We start from the raw sequence: 23,179 nt of genomic DNA, 5'->3' as shown, positions 1-23,179 counted from the left end.
ATTGCCCAGTTTCTCTTAAAAAAGCTTCCTCTTGCCTAATTTGTATTTTTTCCCAACTTGAGAACCTGCGGTACTCTCTTACGCACTTGGATAAACTTTCGAATTAATACAATAGTTTTCAAATCATGTTTAGAGCCGCATTGAACAAGTCTCGTGAAACAGAAGCTCGGTCTAGGAGGCGTAGGCCTCACCTAATTTTAAACCGTTTTTTTATCTCTAACTTAATAGTCAAATTCCATCTTTTTTAAGTTCAAATTTTTAATTAAAGTTAGTATTATATGTCATATTCGAGACAATTTCTTAAAAATAATTGCGTAGCTAGTCTCCTTGGTTGAACATCACTCTGTACAGGCAATATTATAGGATTATTATTAAAGTCCCTCCCATTTTTACAGGAGCATGTCAGAGTTGAAAATTTCAACTTTATTTTCAACTCCGATGCACTTTGTTTACTATTTTTACAAAATGGAGTATGAAATTTACCTTCAACACACATGAAAATCATTTGTATAGAGGGTTTGTGTCAGCATTATTACATTAACGATCACTAGTTTTGCCTAGAGATTTGCATACACAGTCCATTTGGGAGTTAGTTTACTCCCATACCCAGCATTATAAAAAATTAATAAGATTAATTAACTCAAATCATGTGAGAACAAGATTAAAATATATATAGATAGAAAGAGAGACGTTACTAGAAATCAAGGGTAAAATATTAATTAAAAATAAATGTCATACGATACGAAAAAAGTCCAAGAAAATCCCAATTGGATACACACCAGAATCTGATGACCAAAAACTCGTATAGGTGGATTCACAAATTATTATTTTATTACATTGATCTTAAAATAATAATATTAATAAAAAATCTCACAAAAATAACATCTGTACATGGAAAAGGTTCAGAGAAAACATAGGACAACTACCTTAGATGTGTTGTGTAGTATATATCTAGTATGAAGTATCTACATTTTCTTGTTCATGAAAATTTTAGAGAAACTTATAATATATTTTCAAATACATAACAAATATATAACGTTAAAAAAAAATTATTTTACATAATTATTTCAAAATCTTTTAACACGTATACATATATCGCATGCCAATATCTTTTTTTTTATGACGTGAAAATCTGCAGCAGCTACCTGCGATGCGCACTGAATAAACCCTCGAATTAACGCAATAGTCTGTCTATATCTTGATTGTGCACTCGGTGTTCCCATTGTGACCCTTGTCCTTTCATTAATCATAAATCATAATAGAATCCCAAAAACTTTTTGAATACAAAGTACCTTCAGGCTTCAGCTTTTCTTTCACACAATTTTAAAATTTTATGGAAAAAAAAAATTGAAAAGTGCTTTTTACAAACTCTTTCAAGCACTACAAAAATTTGTTTTGTAATTTATTTTTACAGAATGGTTCCAGAATTCAGAAAAACCATTGAATTCCTAAGATAAAAAAATATCCATTTCTACGGTTTCAAAAAAGGGAAAAAAGAAGAGAATAAGATTGAATTTATTTATAGAAAATGTATGAATATGAATTATATATTGGTCAGAATAACAATGAAAAGAGAAAAAAAAAATCAAAATAAAATAGCAAAGAAAAATAAAATATGGGAAATTAGTAACGATCATAATTACACTAAAATGCCCATCTCAAGATCTTGATTCTCAGATCAACCTTACACTTCGCATTGGCGGAATTGGCTAATGCTGCTTCTTTACCCTTCGGCATCAAACCCTTAATCCCGTCGCAGTTTACTCTGATCCCGATTTTCTTCATCTTCAGTTTTTCCAATTTCACGCCCATAATCGTATCGATAACAATCTTGATCGGCAGCCCATTCTTCCTTTTCAGATCTGATTTCAAGGAGTTCACCGAGTCGACATCCAGAAGTTGAGAATTCAGCTCCACTGTGGAGTGGATTATGAAAATGGTGTCCGGAGAGCTGGTGAAGGAGTCTGGATACGACCCGTTTGATAAAATGACCGACGGAGACAGTACGGTGATGGACATGGGGTTGTCGTAGTAGAATATCGCCTTCTTGTTTGGGTTTCTCGCGGAGAGAGTGAGGTTCATTCTCGTGGTGAGGTGGGTGGTCTCGTCGGAGGGGGTGGTGGTGAGGTTGAAGGTCGAGATTTTGACGGAGGTGACGGAGAAAGCGGGACGGCGGGGGTGGTAGAGCACGTAGAGAGCTGCGGCGGCGATGGCCGCCAGGAGTAGTATTCCGATGAGGAGGAGAGTAGCCCAGAAGCAGGTGAGGCAGAAGCAGCGGCGGCGGCTGAATTTCCGGCGGTTCTGGGAGGTGGGCGTGGGGCGGTAGTGGTGGCGCATGGGATTGTAGGGGTTTGTTGTTTTGGTTGAGGCAGGGAATCGGGTAGGTGGGTTGTTGGCCGTCGCGGCGGGAGTGCGGTGGTTTGCGGCGGCGGCTGCTGTGGTGCCATTTTGCTTGTTCGATGAGTAAACTCTGTCATCAGTCATTTTCAAGAATATCAAGTTTCTCTCTGTGTGTGTGTGTGTGTGTTAAGACTGTAGATTGTATATAGTAAAGGGGGATTCTTTCTCGAGATTTAAAGAAATAAATCAAGTGAAGTGACGATAAAGAAAGGTTTACTGCATTTATTTCAGTTGAGAATCTAGTGGGATGACTTCAATAAACATTGTTATTATATTGGATTCGTCGATTATGTAAATAATAATTTACAAATTTTGAGAACATGTACCACATTCAATAGTTTTTTTTGTGACGATCATGCAGATTTATATTTGTGATAAAGATCGATCGGACTCATATATATATTTATAATAAAAGTAATATTTTTGATAATGTTTTTTTGCGTAGATCGAATCAAATTAAATATCTGACTTACAAAATCAACCCGTGAGATTTTCTCACATAATATTTTGTGTGGATTTTATTATCGAGTAAATATGAATGATTTCTTTAATCCTTTGTATCATACGATCAACCAAAGCCATGCGCGAGTGGGTGATTATATGATTACTCTTCTCCCTTTCATTACGGGTTGAATGGTGACTAAAATTTTTCATTTAATGTATAATTATTTGAATTACCTCATCATATTCACAATCATCTTATAATTAATAGCTTCAACTACCCCACAAGTATGAAATTAGCTAGATTCTCAATATCTAGGCTGAAGCTTTTTTTTTATTTATTATTATTGACTATGTCTAGTACTTAATTTCAATTTCACAATACAATAATTGATATTGGAAGAGTAAATTAGGCAACAACATTTGCCCCATTCTTTAAGAGGTTTTGGGTAGCGAGATGGAAGAAGGAAAAGAAGAGTTGAGCATTAACTGAGAATGGTTGTGTAGCACCTCACCAAAGTTTGGAATCTTCTGGTTTCCTTAGCTTCCCTTCTCTCTTTCTCAACGTGCTGACACAATGGCTTTTTTGTCTCATGCTTCATATGGCTTTGCATGTATTTTGTGTGCTTGTGTTGACCCTTGGATATTATATTATATTATGTCTAGCCAGCGAGCCCCGATAAATTTTATTTTATACACAAATTTTTACGAAACAGTTTCATGGGTCGATTTTGATATGTGAGTCAGGTCGACTCGTTTCAAGAGATATATATTCTATTGTGTATTTAGAAGAAATTTGAGTATATTTGATTTTAAATTCTTCTTTCGATTCTATTGTATAATTTTTTTTTATGACGTGGGAAATCGCAGCTGCTACTTTTCGATGTGCACTGGGTAAACTCTCGAACTAACGCAATAGCCTGCAAATTATGCTAGATATATAAACCACGCTAGACAAGCCTTGTGTAACATGCTAATCCAAAAAAGTGTTGGTAGAAGAATTGAACTTCTGACCTCTGACCAAAAATTAACATACTCCACCAAATTGGACATTTCCTTGTGGGAGATTCTATTGTGTAGTTGAAAACAGAGTTGAGTGAGTTTTGAAATCCTTTGTAGTGCCCAAGTATATTCTTTCGCCTTAATTTTGAAATCTGCCACAAATCCAAATTCTTTCTTCCGAACACAAACAACAAGTGAGCATAGTGATATGAGGAGACACTAGCATCCCCTTATTTTGATTTTCTAATATAGCATTTCATTTTCTAACAGGTGCTTCGCCTTTTACGCAAATGATGACAATTGGATATTCCTCCTTTAAATCAGAGGATGGTATGTACTCTAGTTAGGTTTCGTTTGGTAGGAAAATGAGATAATTAAATGATTAATAAATTGATTGATAAGTGATTGATAAAAAAAAGATTTTATAGATAATATTATATTTGGTGTGTGGTTTATAAGTGAGATTGACTAATATGTATTTTATTTGATTACCAAAATACTCTCACTTACAACTCCAATCTCAATCAATCTTTACTTCACATCCCATCTTCTTCACTGCCGAAAGGAAAGAGGAAATAGATCTGGAAGTAGCTCTCATATTGGCCCCCCACGAGATCCGAAGAAGAAGACGTGAACCCATTCCAACAATTCCATTGCGGCTTCCTTCAACGTGTAGTGGTAAGTATTTTTTGCCCATTTAATCTGTGTTCAAACGTTCAAATATCATTTGATTCAAACACTAATCTGAGTGCGCCATTAACACTAATTCATACACGGGATGTTTTTGTGAGAATTTGCAGATACAAGACCTAAGAAGGAAATGAACAAGTATGAGATACAAGAGAAGTCGTAAGGAAAATAAATCGGATTTCTTCTCGTCGAAACCATTTTCAAAACCTTGGAGATTTTAGAAAAGTTACCTCATACAATCACGATGAATTTTCAATTCTATGCTCGGAAATCAACACGATCTGGTTATTGAAATCACGAACCAATTCTCGTCGTTCTCCATTGTGTTTGTCGGTGATGAAGAATGAAGAAATTTCTAGGTTTACTAAAGCAAATACAGAAATACTTTGGTTTATTATTTATTTGAATAAGGGTTATTTTGGTAAATGAGTTGGTCTAATCCTGACAGACAAAAACTATCCACGCGAAAAGGGGCAGAAAAAGAGTTAAGGTTGTACAGTGATTTTATTCCATCCGATTAACAATCTAAGTACAAAAATCAATACAAGGGATTCATTATTAATCAAGCAATTATCCAACCTATCAAAACTTACTACTAACAAAATGATTTAGAACTAATAGTTTAGAATCTTAAGAGGATTGGGGAATGTGAGTTTCAATAAATAAACTATGTACAAAAAATACCTTTAAAATATTCGAGGAACCGACATAAAACTATCAAAAACTGAAATAAACATTTAATAATATTAAAGATTGAAATCCTTAAAAATCATCATTAAAATACTAAAAATGAAAATAATTAAATCCTGATCTTTAAAGAACGTGCATAAAATAATGTAACTACATAAAATAAATAAACATATGAAAATCTTCTTGCTTTAAAAACATCAAAGCTTCGGAACTGTCGTGTCATGCAATGTATTCGCTTCTTTGACTCTTCAGTCATTCTACCAAAGCCTTTAAATCAAAGCTGCTAATCTAGCTGCAACATTCAAGTATAGTGAGTCTAAATTAAAGACTCAACAAGCATAAACATACATATCGTTAACATAATGACATCAAAATACCTTAAACTTAAAAGATTTGAATATGATCTTCAAAATTCTTTAAAATGAAAAGGACTTAAACATATACATCTTGATACTTAACTTAAAAAACTTGAAAATAAACTTCATGCAGTATTACATAACATCACTTCTTGTTCCTTGATGAAATATATGCAATTAAAATCGTACGAAAATCATGAGACTTGAAATGACATCTTAACATGAACATAACATAAAAATTTATCATTTTCGAGCGATGAAATATGTGAAATTGTGGCAACCATCATGTAAACAAATGTAATCACTTTCTAATTCCAACCAGAGAAATCAATCCTCAGCACAAATAGATTCAACACTGATCGATTCAAGAAACAAAACACAATAATCTAGCAAGAAACACTGAACCTGCTCAACCACACTTCACAAGAAAAATGCTAAGAAAATTTAATAATCCACAGAGCACAAGAAATCGAGACACCCCAGATTACGTGGTTCGATCATAAATGATCTACATCCACGGACGAACACCAACCACTTTATTAGATCCTTAATCAAAAAAATACAGATTACAGAATATAATTCTCAAGACAAAGTACAATCCAAGCTACTTCTTTATACAAAGCACTTGTTTTCTATACTTCTTGATCCTCCTGCTTCCTCTGAATTCTGATTCGATCGACTTCCGACTTAGAGCTGGAAATTGTTCCCACTTTAAAGTGACTCTAACTTTCCCTTTTTATTCTGCTTCCTAATTAACCGACTAACTCCTTTCCGTTAATATCAGTTAATCTTGGGCCCCCTTTTTTTAGATTAGGCCCAACACACAAGATGGCCAGTCCAATATATCAAGCCCAAGCTAGAAAAGGTATAACATAATTAATAGGCATTTTAGTTTAAGACACATTCTTACAATCTTCACCTTGTCTTTAACTAAGCTAGGTTTTCGTCTTTCCTGGTCTTTATCTTACTGATTCTCACTCACACTTATCAAGTTAAGGCATTTCTTGAACTTGAGAAGTGATAGTGACTTTGTTAAAGCATCTGCTGGATTCTCCTCTGTTGCAATCTTCCTTAACAACACATCACCTTTAGACACAATATCTCTCACAAAATGGAGTTTGATTTCTACATGCTTGGACCGTTCATGAAACACTTGGTGCTTGGCTAGGTGTATAGCACTCTGGTTGTCACAGAAGACTTCAATTGGACCTTGATCATATCCAAGTTCTGAAGCTAATCCTCTTAACCATATGGCTTCCTTGATTGCCTCTGTTGCAACAATAAATTCGGCTTCTGTGGTGGAAAGTGCAACTACTGGTTGCAAGGTGGCTTTCCATGTAACTGCTGTCCCAAATGCAGTGAATACAAAACCAGTTAAGGACTTCCTTGTATCCAAGTTTCCAGCAAAATCCGAGTCTACATATCCCACTTTAGGATTTGACTCCTTTCCTTGTCCTTTGAACACTAATCCCAGATTTGATGATCCCCTTAGATACCTGAACACCCACTTTAATGCCTTCCAATGTTCAATTCCAGGATTTGACATAAACCTGGAAATCATGCTTATTGCATAAGCAAGATCTGGTCTGCTACAGAACATAGCATACATTATGCTACCAACACCGCTTGCATAAGGTATGTGCACCATCTCCTTCTTCTCTTCTTCAGTTTTAGGTGACTGTTCAGATGATAGCTTTATATGTTGTGCTAGAGGTGTGCCAACTTCCTTAGCCGCATTCATGTTGAATCTCAGAAGTACTTTTTCCAGATATGCTGATTGAGTCAAGTTAAGCACCCTTGACTGTCTATCTCTCTTTATATCCATGCCTAAGATTTTCTTGGCTTTCTCTAGATCTTTTATCTCAAATTCAGAACTTAGTTTGTCCTTCAACCGTTGGATTTCTGATATATCTTTGCTAGCTATAAGGATGTCATCCACATAGAGCAACAATATAACCTTCACATGAGTTCCTTGTCTCATAACATAAACACAACTGTCATAACTGCTCATTTCCAGTTTTAGCTTCTTCATAAACTCATCAAATCTTCTATTCCATTGTCGAGGGCTTTGTTTCAAGCCATAAAGAGATTTTTCCAACAAGCATACTAGGTTTTCATCTCCTGGTTTTATATATCCTTCTGGATTCTCCATATAGATTATCTCCTCTAACTCACCATGCAAAAATGCAGTCTTAACATCAAGCTGTTCTAGCTCCCAATCCAACTGAGTGATTAAGGCAAGAACTAATCTAATAGAGCAGTGTTTGACAACATGTGAGTATATCTCATTATAATCAATCCCTTCTATTTGAGCATAGCCCTTGGCCACAAGTCTTGCTTTGTATTTTACCTTGTTGTCATTCGATAAGGCTTCTTTTAACTTGTATAACCATTTACATCCCAAAAATCTCTGTTTATGGGGTCTGAGTACAAGTTTCCATGTCTTATTCTTTAGAAGTAAGCTGATTTCATCATCCATTGCATCCTGCCACTGTCTTCTGAATTTTCCAGATACTGCCTCTTTGTAGTTTGATGGTTCATGTTTTTCCACCTGCTCTGCTACAGTTAGTGCATACAAAGTTAGGTCAGCATACCCAAATCTTTGTGGAGGTCTTGTTTCCCTCCTTATTCTGTCTCTTGCTAATTCATATGTACTTAGATCTCTTTCACTTGGCACATCTTCTGTCTGATGTATTGTTTCATGGTATTCCTCAGTTTTTTTCAAAGAGTTCTCCTTTATAAGCTCCACCTCAGCCTGAGATTTCTTATGAGCACCATATTTCTGGATGTTTCCCTCCTTGTTTACTAAGTATCCTAATCTTGTTTCATCAAAGGTGACATCTCTCGTATTGAAACACCTTGTACCAGTAGGTTCCATATTCCATATCTTATAACCTTTTACCCCTTCAGGGTAACCTATAAACACACACCTCAATGCCCTTGGTTCTAACTTGTCTTGCTTGACATGTGCATATGCCAAGCTACCAAATATCTTGAGCTTTGAGTAATCAGAGGGAGTCCCACTCCATAAATCCATAGGATTCTTGAAACCTATCGCACTAAACCGGCTTCTATTGATCAAGTAACATGCTGTAGAAAGGGCTTCACCCCAGAAAGACTTTGGCAGGCTAGCATATAATAACATACATCTAACCCTTTCAAGCAATGTTCGATTCATTCTTTCTGCCAAACCGTTTTGATGTGGAGTTCTTGGATTTGTTCTGTGCCTTGTGATTCCTTTAAACTTACAATATTGGGCAAATTCCTCAGAGCAGTATTCCAAGCCATTATCAGTCCTCAAGTTCTTCACCTTCATGTCTATTTTTGTTTCTTTCACTTGAACCCAGTTCTTAAACTTGTTCAGAGCTTTATCCTTTGTCTTGAGTATATAAACCCAAAGTCTCCTTGTAAAGTCATCAATGATGGATATGAAATATCTACCTCCTCCATTTGTTTCTGTCTTTGATGGACCCCAAAGATCAGAATGTACATACTGAAGTGGTTTTGTTGATGTATGAACGGCTTGCTGGAACTTTGCCCTTTTTGCTTTGCCTAACACACAGTGCTCACAAAGATCCAGATCAGTGATCTTATCCCCACAGAGTAGATTTTGTTTGGCTAATTCGTGTAGACCACTTTCACTTAGGTATCCCATCCTTAGATGCCATAACCTTGTATTGTCCACTTTCTCTTGTACTACTGATGCACCCCCTATTACAGTACTTCCCAGCAGTATATACAGAGAATTCTTCTTCACAGCTTTCATTACCACAAGGGAGCCTTTCAATACTTTGAGTGTTCCATTTTTTGATTTAAAGACATAGCCAAGTGAATCCAAAGTGCCAAGGGATATCAGATTCCTCTTTAGTTCAGGTACTAGTCTAACATCATGCAGGATTTTATCTGTTCCATCATGTAATATCAGTCTTACACTTCCAATGCCTTTGATCCTGCAAGTCTTGTTGTTTCCCAGTAACACTACCCCTTCTTCGGATTCTTCAATGCTCTCAAACCATGACTTATTTGGACACATATGGAATGAACATCCTGAGTCTAAGATCCACTCATTATTAGGATCCTTCCCAGTTATATTAAGGGCCTCAGCTGATTCATATCCTTCTTCTGCCACAGCAACTTCTCCTTCACTTTTGACTTTAAATTTTCAGTCAGGGCAATCCCTTTTAAAGTGTCCTTCCTTATGGCAGTGAAAACATTTATATCTTGTCTGACTCTTTGATCTTGGTCTAAAATCCTTAGTTTTCCTTGTCCTCTTCTCAGGTCTACCTCGAGTTACAAGACTCTCTCCTTTAGGCTCGATAGCATTCTTTAGTTTCTTCTGTAATTCCTTAGATTGAATGGCCGATTGTACCTCTTCCAATGTTATTGATTGTTTCCTACCATACAACAATGCGTCTTTGAAATTTTCAAAAGACTTTGGGAGAGCATTCAATAATATCAGGGCTCGGTCTTCATCATCAAGTTTTATGTCGAGATTCTCCAGATCATCAAGAATCTTGATGAACTCATCTAACTGATCATCCAACTTCTTTTCTTGATGTATCTTGAAGGAATAGAGTCTCTGTTTCATATAAAACCTGTTAGCCAAGGATTTCGTCATATAGAGGGACTCCAACTTGTTCCAAACAGCAGTTGGTGATGTCTCCTTGGCCATTTCACAAAGTGGTTTATCTCCAAGACACAATACAATGGTGTTGTGTGCCTTATTCATCAGAATCTCCCTATCTTTGACAGATTTCTCATCCCCCAGCCGTTCTTCTTTCCCTTCCAGGGCATCAATCAAACCTTGTTGAATCAATATTGCTCTCATTTTGATTCTCCATAAAGAAAAATCATTCTTCCCAGTGAATTTCTCTAAATCGAACTTAAGTGATCCCATTTTCTTCAATGCGATTCCCACGGACGGCGCCACTTGTAAAAAAATGTAATCACTTTCTAATTCCAACCAGAGAAATCAATCCTCAGCGCAAATAGATTCAACACTGATCGATTCAAGAAACAAAACACAATAATCTAGCAAGAAACACTGAACCTGCTCAACCACACTTCACAAGAAAAATGCTAAGAAAATTTAATAATCCATAGAGCACAAGAAATCGAGACACCCCAGATTACGTGGTTCGATCATAAATGATCTACATCCACGGATGAACACCAACCACTTTATTAGATCTTCAATCAGAAAAATACAGATTACAGAGTATAATTCTCAAGACAAAGTACAATCCAAGCTACTTCTTTATACACAACACTTGTTTCCTATACTTCTTGATCCTCCTGCTTCCTCTGAATTCTGATTCGATCGACTTCCGACTTAGAGCTGGAATTAGGCCCAACACACAAGATGGCCAGTCCAATATATCAAGCCCAAGCTAGAAAAGGTATAACAGAATTAATAGGCCTTTTGGTTTAAGACACATTCTTACACATCATAATGAGCACATTCGCAGTTCTCGTTGTACAACAAACATATGGCTTTCGCCCTTAAATTTCATTTCATGAACATAAATCTTTACTCGATAACTTCATGCATATTGTAGATAATAAAAATCATACTTTCATATTAAACATAGGTTTCATGAATGAAACTTAGACATGTACATCCATCACATAACGTAAGCGGTCCACGTAAATCGTTCTTTCCGTTCTTGACGTAAAATTTGAAACTTTTTCATAGGAACTCTTAAAGAAAATTATACAAGTCTTAAAAAGATCATAACCATGAATTTAAGACCCTAAAATAACATTTTAAAAACTTAAATTCGAAGGTCATGCGCGGGGGAGCCATTTCTCACTAGCCCTGCACAGATGTGGCCATTTGCACGCTCTAAAACTTTATTTTGCGGCCTGATTTTGAAAAAGTGGTAAACATAAAGGTTGTAACCCTTTGTACTGGATTTAAAATTCCGCTGGTTTCATCCCAATTGGATTTTTTTAGTAAAAAGTTATACTCATTCTCCCAAGATGGGTCAGCACAGAAATTTCAAAGCAACCGACACACTTCGAGGTGATTTTGGCAAGCCTTCCGGATTTGGACAAAACTTAAAACATTAAAATTGTAGATATATAAACTAGCTTTCAAACAAAGTTTGCCTCAAGTTATTTGGATTAGTACACCAGTCGTGATCCTCAAAATCGTAACGGATGTCGCTAATCCGGTGCCACCGAATACAACTTCAATACTTCAAACTTCAAACTTCAAACATAAACTTCTTTTACCCAAAATCCTAACTTATTTTGCATCAAAAAGCTTCAAGAACACCACAAGGTTTCAAAACATTCAACTTCACAATCATCTTAAAAAATTCTTCCAAGAACATCAAGAACAACTCAAGTTTCACGAATACAATCAAACATATAACATGCCAGTGGCAGATCCAGAAATTTTGTCAAGAGAGGTCCAAGAACCGAATTTAAAAAATAGTTCATATGTTTCAATTATATAGGCTTGTTTTTTCAAACTCACAAATTAAGAAAAATCATTGAAAAAATAAATTTACACACAAAATTTATATTTTATCCCTACTCGATTCATTCAAAAATGGTTACACTTTTTTCAAAACGTATTTAATAGGAGTATATTAGTAAAAAAGTAAAAACAAGATTACTAAATATATTATATAAGACTATATATTTGAGAAAAAAATGTGACCTTTATAATCGAGACACAAACAAACTAAGAAATATATCATTTTCAATACACGTAATTAAACTATTATTCATATATTCATCTCCCATTGGATTACAGACGATTCTTAAATAACACGCGGAGTGGTAAATTTTGACTTCTAGATCATTGGATTAATTTTATATATGTGCATAATTTTAATTTTAAAATCTAAAGACATGCTAATACTTTGATATCAAAACTCAAGGAGGGGCACATATCCTCCCTTGCCCCTTAATAGATCCTCCCATGTAACATGCTCTTCAAAACTCATAAAATCATAGAGATATACACATAATCATACATTTTTCATATCAAATTATTTATATCCTTGAATGATGGTTTCAAAATATTTGAAAAACTTGCTACTTTCAAAAGTTTACAAAAACACATCTACATATATCTTCTTTTTTTTTTTTCAAAACTCTTAAAGATCTAAACATACATCGTCATATAACATAGTGATACATATCATTTTATCAAAATACATAATAGCTTGAATGAGTTTCAAAAGCTTTAAAAAACTTGCACTTGTCTTTGTTCTACAAAGAACCGAATTAGCTTGGACCTAGGTAGAGATCTAGCCTTATTCAAATGAAATCGAGACATGCTCAAAAATCCAGGAATTGGTTCAGATGTTCCTAAGCTCTAAATAAAACTTTATATGGTGAGAAGACACCAAGAATCAAAGGTAAAATCTTAGAAGAAATGGAATAAAAAATCTGTGCAGAAACGTCTTACAAGAAGGATCCTATCTAGGCTGAAACGACCATAAAAAACAGTGATTCATGATTCAAATCGAAGCCACAAACGTAAGAAAGATAACCCTTCAAACAGATTGAAGTTTGGACATTGGACGAAGGAGATATGAGAAAAATACGACAGCTGCGTAGAGGGAAGCGAGCTGGACGGGTTTGGAGATTAGGGTTTGTGTTTTTCTTTTCTTTCCTTGCTCAATGCATACATGTATGTATATATATGGATGTGCATCCCTTTTAATAATTAATTAAATAAAATAAACTCATTTAATTTAAACAAAATTTTTAAATCACGATTAAATGAAATAAACTTATTTAAATTTTATTTAAATTCTCTTTAATACTTGTGAGTAGATTTATGGATTTTTTGGGTTTTACAATATACAGTAATATGTTATATATATATTATTTTACTATATTATTAAGTTTGACAGGAGTTAGAGAAACTGTTTTTGCTACGATGGTATGTCCAACAACCAAATCACAAATTTAGCCTTGATTTAGTTTATGAAAGTAAAAGTGATTAAAACCGCTTGAAATTTAACTGGATGATAACTTGTGCTCTTCCAAATAACTCGTTCTCTTCTCTTCCAAACTTTTCTCACGTATCGTTCTCTTCAACTCCTTCAAAATCGAAAGATGAAATTCATCTGCTATTAAACTCACCCAAATCTGGACCAAAATCATATTTATTCGTTTTATTTGCACTTTGAGTAGAGTTTCATCTCGCTAAAAACTTTTATTTTCTTTCTTAAATTTGAATACAAGTGCATGATAGCTAATTTTTATTTATCCTAATTGAAACATTTATCATGATTATTGGTAGGTCATGGGACCTTCACTAATTTTTTTGGGGAAGAATGTCGAATCATACTTTAATTTGAGGTTATCCTTATCATTTATTTAAATCAAGATTCAAAATGTAGTATTTTCTGAAATTTTTATTAAATTTATCAACTTTATACTTGTGAAACTTCAACGATGGAATTTAACATTTTTGTCATAATTATTTCTTTGAAGGTTTCTCTTTTGTGAATGGCCAAGAAATCATGTTCTTTTTGTTCTTCTAACTAAAGATATATCATATTTTTTTAATATAAGTATCTATTATTGTTAAAGCTTATTATTTGAGTGATAAATTTTGTATCAAAATTACAATTACATCTCAATCATTTTGTAGATAATTATAATTAAATCAAGTGAATTTAAAACTAAAATATATACACTTAAAAAATATGAAATTTATATATTATATCACTCACGAAACGCATGTGTTTTTTTTGTTAATATAAATAATAATTTATTTAAGCTTTTTTAGAAATTAAATATTAACGGGTTCGCGGGTCCAAACTCAGGTTGGACCAGCTCGGATTTTGAGGCGAGGCAGGCGGTTCCAAAAAAGAGGCGAGGCGGGTTGGAGTCCGGGTTCTATTTTATCTCGGCGGAACAAGTCTCGAGTTTAATTAAACCCGTCCCGAACTCGCTCTATTGTCATCCTTATTGACGAGGGCAATCATCGATCCTCCATTGGCTCTGTCTCACCCATCTCCGATAAAATTTGTGCAATCAGTTGGAGACTTGATCAAGAATTTGGTTTAATTACACGACTTTAGCAATTAATCAGTACAATAATCGACATTATTAAAGTGTTTTTCAAATAATTATTAAAGTATAACAGTGGATTGATCACTTTTTTGCAGCCTCCCGAAAAAAGTCAATCCAAAAAGACTTAAAGAAATAATACTTGTTACTCCATTACTTATTGATTACGCTTTGATCAATGAAATAATTAATTAATTATGATCTTAAATTTAGGATGAGATGAAATTATTAATGTGACATTGATTACTTCGGTCTGGTTAATTGAATTATGCAGCCGTGCCAGTTACCACCGACACTGGTTCAACACGTATGATAAAATAATATTTATTTTAAATTTTCCACATTAATTTCAATTCGCAATGACCCTTTAATTTATCTGTAGAGGTAATATTATATTTCCCCGGTCCCAACACGCAAATATTGATAAAAACAAAACAAAACGAAAATATTTAGGTTGTATTTTTTTAAAAAAAATTTCTTCTGAGATATATAGTCAAGTTTTTGTATTTAGTAGGATTTTTTTTTACTAAAATTTGAGAGAAATCTTAAATAAAAATAAAATAAAAAATTTGTCGTCTTTAATTTTTTTAAAAAAATATTTTTTATAAATTTACGTGACGAAATTTCAAACTTAAGAAAGATTAATCCGAGCTTTAATGAGTCTTAATCAAACAATTTAGACTTTTTAGTACATTATTTGAGATAGTTGGAAACTTTGGAATTATATCTTGGTTTTAATCATTGTAAGTAAAATTAATTTTATTTAAAATATTCTAATGTTGGTCAATAATCCTACATTGTTGCTTAGCTGGTATATTTTTTAATCAATTATGTATGTTTATCTTATGCTACTAATTACGGTTGATTCATATTGAGCATTTTCTGATGTTTTTTCCTCCACAATAAGAGTCCATAAAACCCAACACACGTGTTAAAGACTAATAATAATTTTTGGACACTGATGATCATGAATATTGAATATCAAGATTTCGTATGTTCCAGTGCGACGAATACAAATCTTATAATCTCATGATTCCTGGTATGACTTGATCCGGTTGGGTCGATATGCTTAGGATCAAATGGGTATGTGGTCAGCTGAAACAAGTTATCTTGTGCAATATTAACTCTGATAAAAAAAAACTCAGAATTGAGATTTTAGATATTCGTGCATATAAACATATTGGGTTTTTGAGGATATTTTTCATTTAAACTGGATTTTATGTTTGTATATCTGAATATCTAGGCACGATAACCATTTTATCAAGATTTGATGAGCACACTTACGGTCATGTTCCGATTGATTGATCAAATTGGTTCATAAAGGCTCTCACGGGCTAGCTAGGTAGAGCTATTGAAAGAGTTCTCGATGAAGAGTTCATGCCAGTGCGGGCGCGCGCTTTTCTTGTTATAATGTTTTGTGAGTCAATAATGTTATTTATTTAACTTCTTTAGATTGCAAGGACACAATAACTTGAGAAAAGTAAGTAAATGAACTTGGTCGTGATAAAGATCAAAACATGTATACGAGGCATCAAATACCTTTCGAGTTGTTAATTAATAAAAAAAATTCTTTCTAAATTTACTAAATTTTTATATTGTAATCACAAGTCGAATATATATAATATGACATCAAATTTATACTTACTTTTGGTAGATGATCACTACAATGACAAATATTATCGCGCAATGATAATTATTAGTTACTAATTTTTCAGATGTAAATTTTGTGAATTTTGTAATTGAACTTTTATTTCTGTACACTGCATACTTAAATAAAATAAATCTTTTGTTCAAGTTGGTGGAGTATGTGAACTCTTGGCCAGATGTCAGGAGTTCGATTCCCCTGCCAACATTTTCTTGGACTAGCCTGCCACACAGAGTTTGCCCAATGTGATTTACCTGACTAGCGTAGTTTGCAAACTATTGCGTTAGTTCGGGGTTTACCCAGAGCGCACCGAAAAATAGCGCATGCGGATTCCAACGTCACAAAAAAAAAAAAATTTCTTTTGCCTACTGCATTAAATCCTTGTAAGAATTATATCGGTATATATTTATAATTTATTATATAATAAATTAATTAACAAAAAGAAAAAAAATAATTTAATATCCATTTGGTTTTTTCTACCTTGGTAGCTTGTCTATGAAGACTTGCTCAGTTACTCTAGTCCTTGCCCCCACTCAGCTTCCGATCCAGTGCGCAAGTTAAAACCGCGTCTCGCCTCTTTTCTAATATACGCCACGCCCACCGTATCGCGACTCCATCATTCATTCTCGAAACTCAGAAATCGTACGCAACCGCTGCGCACTTTAGCCTCATGCGATTGATTTCACTTTTCCGATTGTCTATTATTATAATTATCATCTAGCGGCGACTTTTTCCCGGTCGATGAGGGTTGAACCATGTCGAAGGTGAAACACTTTCTGCGGAAGCTTCACATAGGCGATCACCATCACCAAACGACGCCGTCTCAGCCGCCGACGTCATCGCTACCATCGCCCTCCGATTTGCCTGCCGCCGCCGCGTCGTCCTTGGCCGACGAGGCTGAAAGTAGTTTCAATTTCTTCGAGGAGGAATTTCAGGTCCAATTGGCGCTGGCAATCAGCGTCTCGGATCCGGGGCAAAGTGCCGATGACCCGGAAACCGCTCAGATCGACGCTGCTAAGCAGATTAGCCTCGGATTCTCTCCTTCTCAGAGCCTCTCTGACTTTTTATCTCTACGATATTGGGTAACTTTTTTGTTTTTTTGTTTTTTCCCATTTATTGTTATATGTTAAATCTATTTTGAATTTTGTGTGTTTTGATTGTGGGTCGGTCAACTAGAGATCTTGCATCTCAACTCACTAAAGTTCCTAATTGCTAATTTTATGAGTTCTGGATATTAAATTGTAGGATTTCTTTGTTTAAAGCTCAGCCAATCCCTGTAATATGAAATTATTAGTTCGGTATTATCTAAATATAAGCAAAGAATTGTTGCAGATTCGCCAATGCCTAGTTAGCGCGGATGAAATATTAATCAATCACTTTGTAACTTTGTTTTGTTATTATGGTTTCTGAATCCCTAATCAGATAAGTTTTTGGTGAAAATTTTGAATTAGAAACTTAGAAACAGGAGCTCTTCAGTTGTTGCTGTGTGCTTATAGGTATTAGGGTAATTCGTCCAGTGACAGTAATTTTGTGACGAATTCAATGTTTTAATTTAGTCATTGATTTGATCATAGCATAGTGACTCTCGTAATCTTTCCGCTCTTCCTGAAATTTTTTGCCTTTGAACTGACTAGCAGACTGTTGTTTTATGCTTTTCAGTCAGTACTCTTTATCATTGATTGAAGGAGTAGTGTTAAAGCTATTCGTATGTTGTTGATTCCCTCCCGCATCTCTAGGCAGAATGATTAGAAGGGAGCAGATTCCAAATTGATGTGTTTTAGTTATTATTTTGATGAATTATTGTGTCTGTATTCTCAATGCAGAGCTCTAATGTTGTCAATTACGACGAACAAGTATTGGATGGATTCTATGATGTTTGTGGAACCAGTTCGAATTTGGTGGTCCAGGCCAAAATGCCATCACTGGCAGATCTTGAAGCAATTTCTGTTTTGGATGATGTCAATTACGAGGTGGTTTTAGTCAATCGTGCAATTGATATGGAACTCCGGAAGCTTGAGGAAAGAGTGTATTTCATGTCCATGGAAAACCGAGCACTTGATTGGGGCCTGAAAATAAGTTTGTTAGTTCAAAAAATTGCTGACATTGTTGTTGACAAAATGGGAGGTCCAGTTAATGATGTAGAAGACATGTTCAGAAGGTGGAGAGCAAGGAATTATGAATTGCGAATGTGTTTGAATGCAATTGTCATTCCCCTTGGCTGTCTTGATGTTGGACATTCGCGCCACAGGGCCTTACTGTTTAAGGTTGTGATAGCCTTTGTATCCCTTGTACTTATCTTTTATATTTTAAATTTACCTTTTAACATAACGGTTGTGCTGTTCGCCCAGTCTAAATGACTGAGACCTTATGTTTGGATAAAGTTAATACCGCATTTATGCGTTCCATAAAATTTCTATCCTGTTCAATAATGACTTTAAATGTTCGTTTACAGGTGCTCGCTGATAGGATCAAGCTTCCTTGTAAGCTAGTCAAAGGCAGTTACTATACTGGAACAGATGAAGGAGCTGTAAACTTGATAAAATTGGATAATGGAAGGTAATATCTCACTTGTAGTCTTGTTTAAAAAAATTCTTTTCGCTAGTTCCACGTTTTCAACTAATAGGTATGGATGTTAGGTTTAAGTTAGAGTTTATTCTGTGTTGGCCTTTTCTGTTGCATTATTGGGTAGAGAATGGGTTCGCATTTTGATAAACTGAGAATTTAGTCTGAAAGCATTGAAGTTTAATGCTGTGTGCAGTTTTCTTATTTTGAGTATGTGACACGGTTTGCAGATTAACATAGGCTATCGAATACCCAAACGTCTAGTATGTTATACAATTCGAATAACTACAATGCAATGAATTGATATTCTGAATTGAAATTTTTTTCTGTTTCCTGGCTTTCTTAATTCATTAGTTATTCATGCTGCATGTATTTTGAAATTTTCTGGAAACATTATTTTGGCCTTTGCTTACCAACTTTTGCGTATGCTAATTAATTTCAAAATTCGCTGCAGCGAGTACATTATTGATCTTATGGGTGCTCCTGGCACTCTCATCCCTGCTGAGATACCAAGTGGTCATCATCAAACGTCTGGTTTAGATGCAAGACATATATCCCCTGTTGCAGGGATAAACAAAAGTTCATCTACTGCATTGGACCAAGGAGCTAGAATAAAATCATTTTCTTCCAGTGTGGATGGAACTGATAAAACCAGAAGTTCCACATCAGAATCACCCTCGGCTGTTGTCAACGCTAACAGAAAGGGCATTAGAAGAACCGGGATGATCCAGACTGAGCCGTTGGAACATATGATTGTAGATCTTAATCATCCATCAAGAGAACATGAACTGGCTTCATGTCCTCGCAAGAAAAAATCGGTTTTACAAGACTCTGAAAATGAAGATGTTTCCGCGTCTGCTCTCACTGCCGGCAAAAAATCCGAAATTCCTAGTCAATATTCTACACTTATTTCAGAGAATCGTGTTCCAGCCCATGAAGAATTGCTGTTAAAAAATGAATTATCACCTGTTTATTTTACCGGATTGCAGTTAGACAAACAAATTCCTTACAATGGCAGGAGAAAACGATCAGCTGAAGGCATGGCTCGACAGGAGTCTGAATTGGAGTCTACAGGGTTGCAGCCATCTTCCAAGACTGAAGAAGGCGAACATATGCTTGTCAAAGGCAGAATTGATAATGTGGTCGCAAATGATGATACTGCAACTGAGCGTGAAGAACTTACTTTATCTGAAAACAGAGAGAAACTAGAAATTGGATGCAGTGACCAGTCTGGAGCTGACATGGTTCACAATGTCCAAATGAATCCTGTGTTAAATGGAGTCGCTGAAATTTTATGGGAGGATCTTCATATTGGTGAACGCATTGGTATTGGTAAGGGTCGTTGATTCGAGTCATTTTTCCTCTTAATGGTTGCAAACCTTCATGGGTGCCTTCATTAGTGACAATTTCTTTATGCATCCACGTCACCTCACTTATGGATTTCCCTTATTTAGTCCCTTACTTTATAGGTCTTGGTTATTCTCAAAATATATATATATATATATATAGAGAGAGAGAGTTTCTTTCAAGTGCCCACCTACCATGGCCACCACTATGCCCACCAATGATGTGGCACTATTCTATTGGATGTGATAAAGATGTGATAAATTGTAGGTCCAATAGAATAGTGCCACATCATTGGTGGGCATGGTGGTGGGCATGGTAGGTGGGCACTTGAAAGAAACTCCTATATATATATATATATATATATATATATATATATAATAGGTCTTGGCTTCTGTTACCGTTATGTTGGCTAGCAACTTTTTAAATCAACAAGACTTTAATTCTTTGGGTTTTTGCTGTATTGACTTGATGGACAGCGTGATGTATTTAAGGCCGAATCAGTATTAGTGGTTTATAATGTATTTTAACTATGGATCAATCTTAGCGCTTTGATTTGTTTTGTGCTTCCTGAGATTTGTTGGGAGGTTTTGATCTTTGCTTGGGGTTGATGAAGTGTCAAACTACACATACTTAATTTCCTTTTACGTCATGCAGGTTCATATGGGGAGGTCTATCGAGCAGAGTGGAATGGCACGGTAAGTTGTAATTTTTGCATGATCTGATATGTGGTCGATACTTTCCTTAAAGTGACTCTAGGCATGTGATTGTCGACATATTCTTAGAAATGAACTGATGTTGCAACAGAGTTGGACTGACTATTTATTACTTTTTATTCTGGAAAAATTACTGCTCTACAAGATACTGTGTTGGTTGTAGTAGTTTATTTACGTATTACCTGTTCCACTAGCACCATATTCATTGTCTGTAGTTGATATTCTTATGGCTGTGTTATCCCACAGGAACTTGCTGTAAAGAAGTTTATGAAGCAAGATATATCAGGCGATGCACTCACACAATTTAAATGTGAAGTAAGCACAAAATCAGGAAACCGTCTCGTGCATGACGCACCAAGTGCTTGGTAGTTCTAACTAATTAAAAAAATTTCTCCATTGCAGATTGAAATCATGTTGAGTTTGAGACACCCTAATGTTGTTCTTCTTATGGGTGCTGTGATGCAGCCCCCGAATATGTCCATATTGACAGAGTTACTTCCAAGGTTTGCCTCATTTGTTGAAAGAACTTTTACATGAGCAGAATCGTTTGATAATTTTGGCTATGTTAGAATTTTTGGCATATTTTATAATCATGTATGACGATCTTTCATGATTCTCACATAAGTCGTGTAAGGATATTGCATAATTAATTGTTGTAGTTCTGTGCACACTTTTATCCTTTTCTTACTTCTTATAACCTTATCTGACTTGCAGGGGTAGTTTATATAAGCTACTTCACCGTCCACGTATCCAAATTGATGAACAAAGGCGAATTAAAATGGCTCTTGATGTGGTATTGATCTTATTAATTCCTTTCCCGTTAACTAACCAAGTTTTTGCTTCATCCGTTTGCGTGCTTTTTCTTGCAGGCCAAGGGCATGAATTACTTACATACTAGGCATCCCATCATTGTGCACCGAGATCTGAAGTCTCCAAATCTCCTAGTTGATAAAAACTGGGTTGTGAAGGTGTGTTCCATTAGTAACCTTCTAACCTATCAATTCTGACAATCGATTTTTCGTTGCTTGCTTCTAAACTTTGTTATCTTGCACAACATTCCAGGTTTCTGATTTTGGGATGTCAAGATTGCAGCATAACACTTTTCTATCTTCAAAATCAGTCGCCGGAACGGTACTTTTTATAATTATCCTAACGTAGCTTGTTATTAGAAATTTTGAATACCCACACATAATCTCTCAACCCAGGATATTTACTTTTTATTGGGCTCCAATTTACAGGCAGAGTGGATGGCACCAGAAGTTCTGAGGAACGAACAGTCTAATGAAAAGTGAGACGATTGTGTCTACCCATTTAAGTTTGAATCTTTAGAAATTTCATGGTCAAATCTCGCTGATGGAAACATGCTTTTCAAATTTCAGATCCGATGTGTATAGTTTTGGAGTCATATTGTGGGAATTGGCAACTCTTCGAGTTCCATGGACAGAACTGAACTCAATGCAAGTCGTTGGAGCTGTTGGATTCCAGGGTAGACACCTAGATATCCCTCCTACCGTGGATCCGCCGGTGGCGGATATAATAAGAGAGTGTTGGAACAGGTGGCTCTTTGTTTGTAACAATATACTTTTGCTGAAGCTCGAAAAAGTTTCTTCCGGCATTTAAGTTTCTCTTGCTCTGTTTTGTATTTTTTGCAGTAACGCGCAGGCACGCCCTTCTTTTGGGCAAATAATATACCGGCTCAAGCATCTGCAACACCTAACGGTGGACAGATCAGAGAGTGTGTAATCAATAGATGATGATGTAACAATAGCAGAGTGCTCGTTTCTTGACTCGAAGAGCAAGGATTCACATCTGAAGTTGAGATTTGGTTAGTGTTGGTTCATTCGAAGTGGGAACTCGACGCCGCCAAATGCACAAGAATGGCTGCTTTCCTCAACTTCAATAATGGCACAAGTTGAGCACGTCTGCAAATTTTTTACGCTAATTTGTTTAGTTCATAAAAACCAAAGAAAAAAAAAAACGATAGTGGTTATTATATTTCTTGCTTGGGTTTATGTCTATTAGTAAAAAGAAAAGAAAGAGGGTAATGGAGAGTTGCATATTCTGTTGAGATCATTAAAGTAGCAACTGTAAAAAAATGGATCTCAACAGATTGTATCTTCAGAAAAAGCGGGGAAATTGTCGTCTCATTTGTTGTGTATTTGTCTGTATACTGTGGTTCTATACCTAACTAGAAGAAAAAAGAGAATGAAAATAATATTCATTTGGTATGGTTAAATATTTACTTTGTTTTGCTTTTTTTTTTTTAACTATAATATTATTCTATATTT

The 23,179-nt window shown here is 35.2% G+C and overlaps 2 protein-coding genes across 2 annotated transcripts; one reads left to right on the top strand and one right to left on the bottom strand.

Annotated features, from left to right (window-relative positions):
* Window positions 1–1,565: 1,565 nt before the first annotated feature.
* On the bottom strand, window positions 1,566–2,635 carry LOC140872302 (NDR1/HIN1-like protein 13). The gene has a single exon (XM_073275123.1). The coding sequence runs from the start codon at window positions 2,482–2,484 to the stop codon at window positions 1,645–1,647; it is 840 nt and encodes a 279-aa protein (XP_073131224.1). The 5' UTR covers window positions 2,485–2,635; the 3' UTR covers window positions 1,566–1,644.
* A 14,139-nt stretch (window positions 2,636–16,774) lies between these two features.
* On the top strand, window positions 16,775–23,119 carry LOC140871363 (serine/threonine-protein kinase EDR1). The gene is made up of 13 exons (XM_073273842.1): window positions 16,775–17,351; window positions 18,093–18,533; window positions 18,722–18,825; window positions 19,286–20,163; window positions 20,833–20,873; window positions 21,138–21,206; window positions 21,294–21,394; window positions 21,606–21,684; window positions 21,761–21,859; window positions 21,954–22,022; window positions 22,130–22,179; window positions 22,271–22,447; window positions 22,544–23,119. Exons 1-13 carry the CDS (start codon window positions 17,025–17,027, stop codon window positions 22,632–22,634), a joined length of 2,526 nt encoding a protein of 841 aa, XP_073129943.1. The 5' UTR covers window positions 16,775–17,024; the 3' UTR covers window positions 22,635–23,119.
* The last annotated feature ends 60 nt before the right edge of the window (window positions 23,120–23,179 follow it).

Source organism: Henckelia pumila, unplaced genomic scaffold (genome assembly GCF_033568475.1).
Source record: "Henckelia pumila isolate YLH828 unplaced genomic scaffold, ASM3356847v2 CTG_461:::fragment_3, whole genome shotgun sequence".
NCBI classification, from domain to species: domain Eukaryota; kingdom Viridiplantae; phylum Streptophyta; class Magnoliopsida; order Lamiales; family Gesneriaceae; genus Henckelia; species Henckelia pumila.
This window is presented reverse-complemented; position numbering and strand designations above follow the sequence as displayed.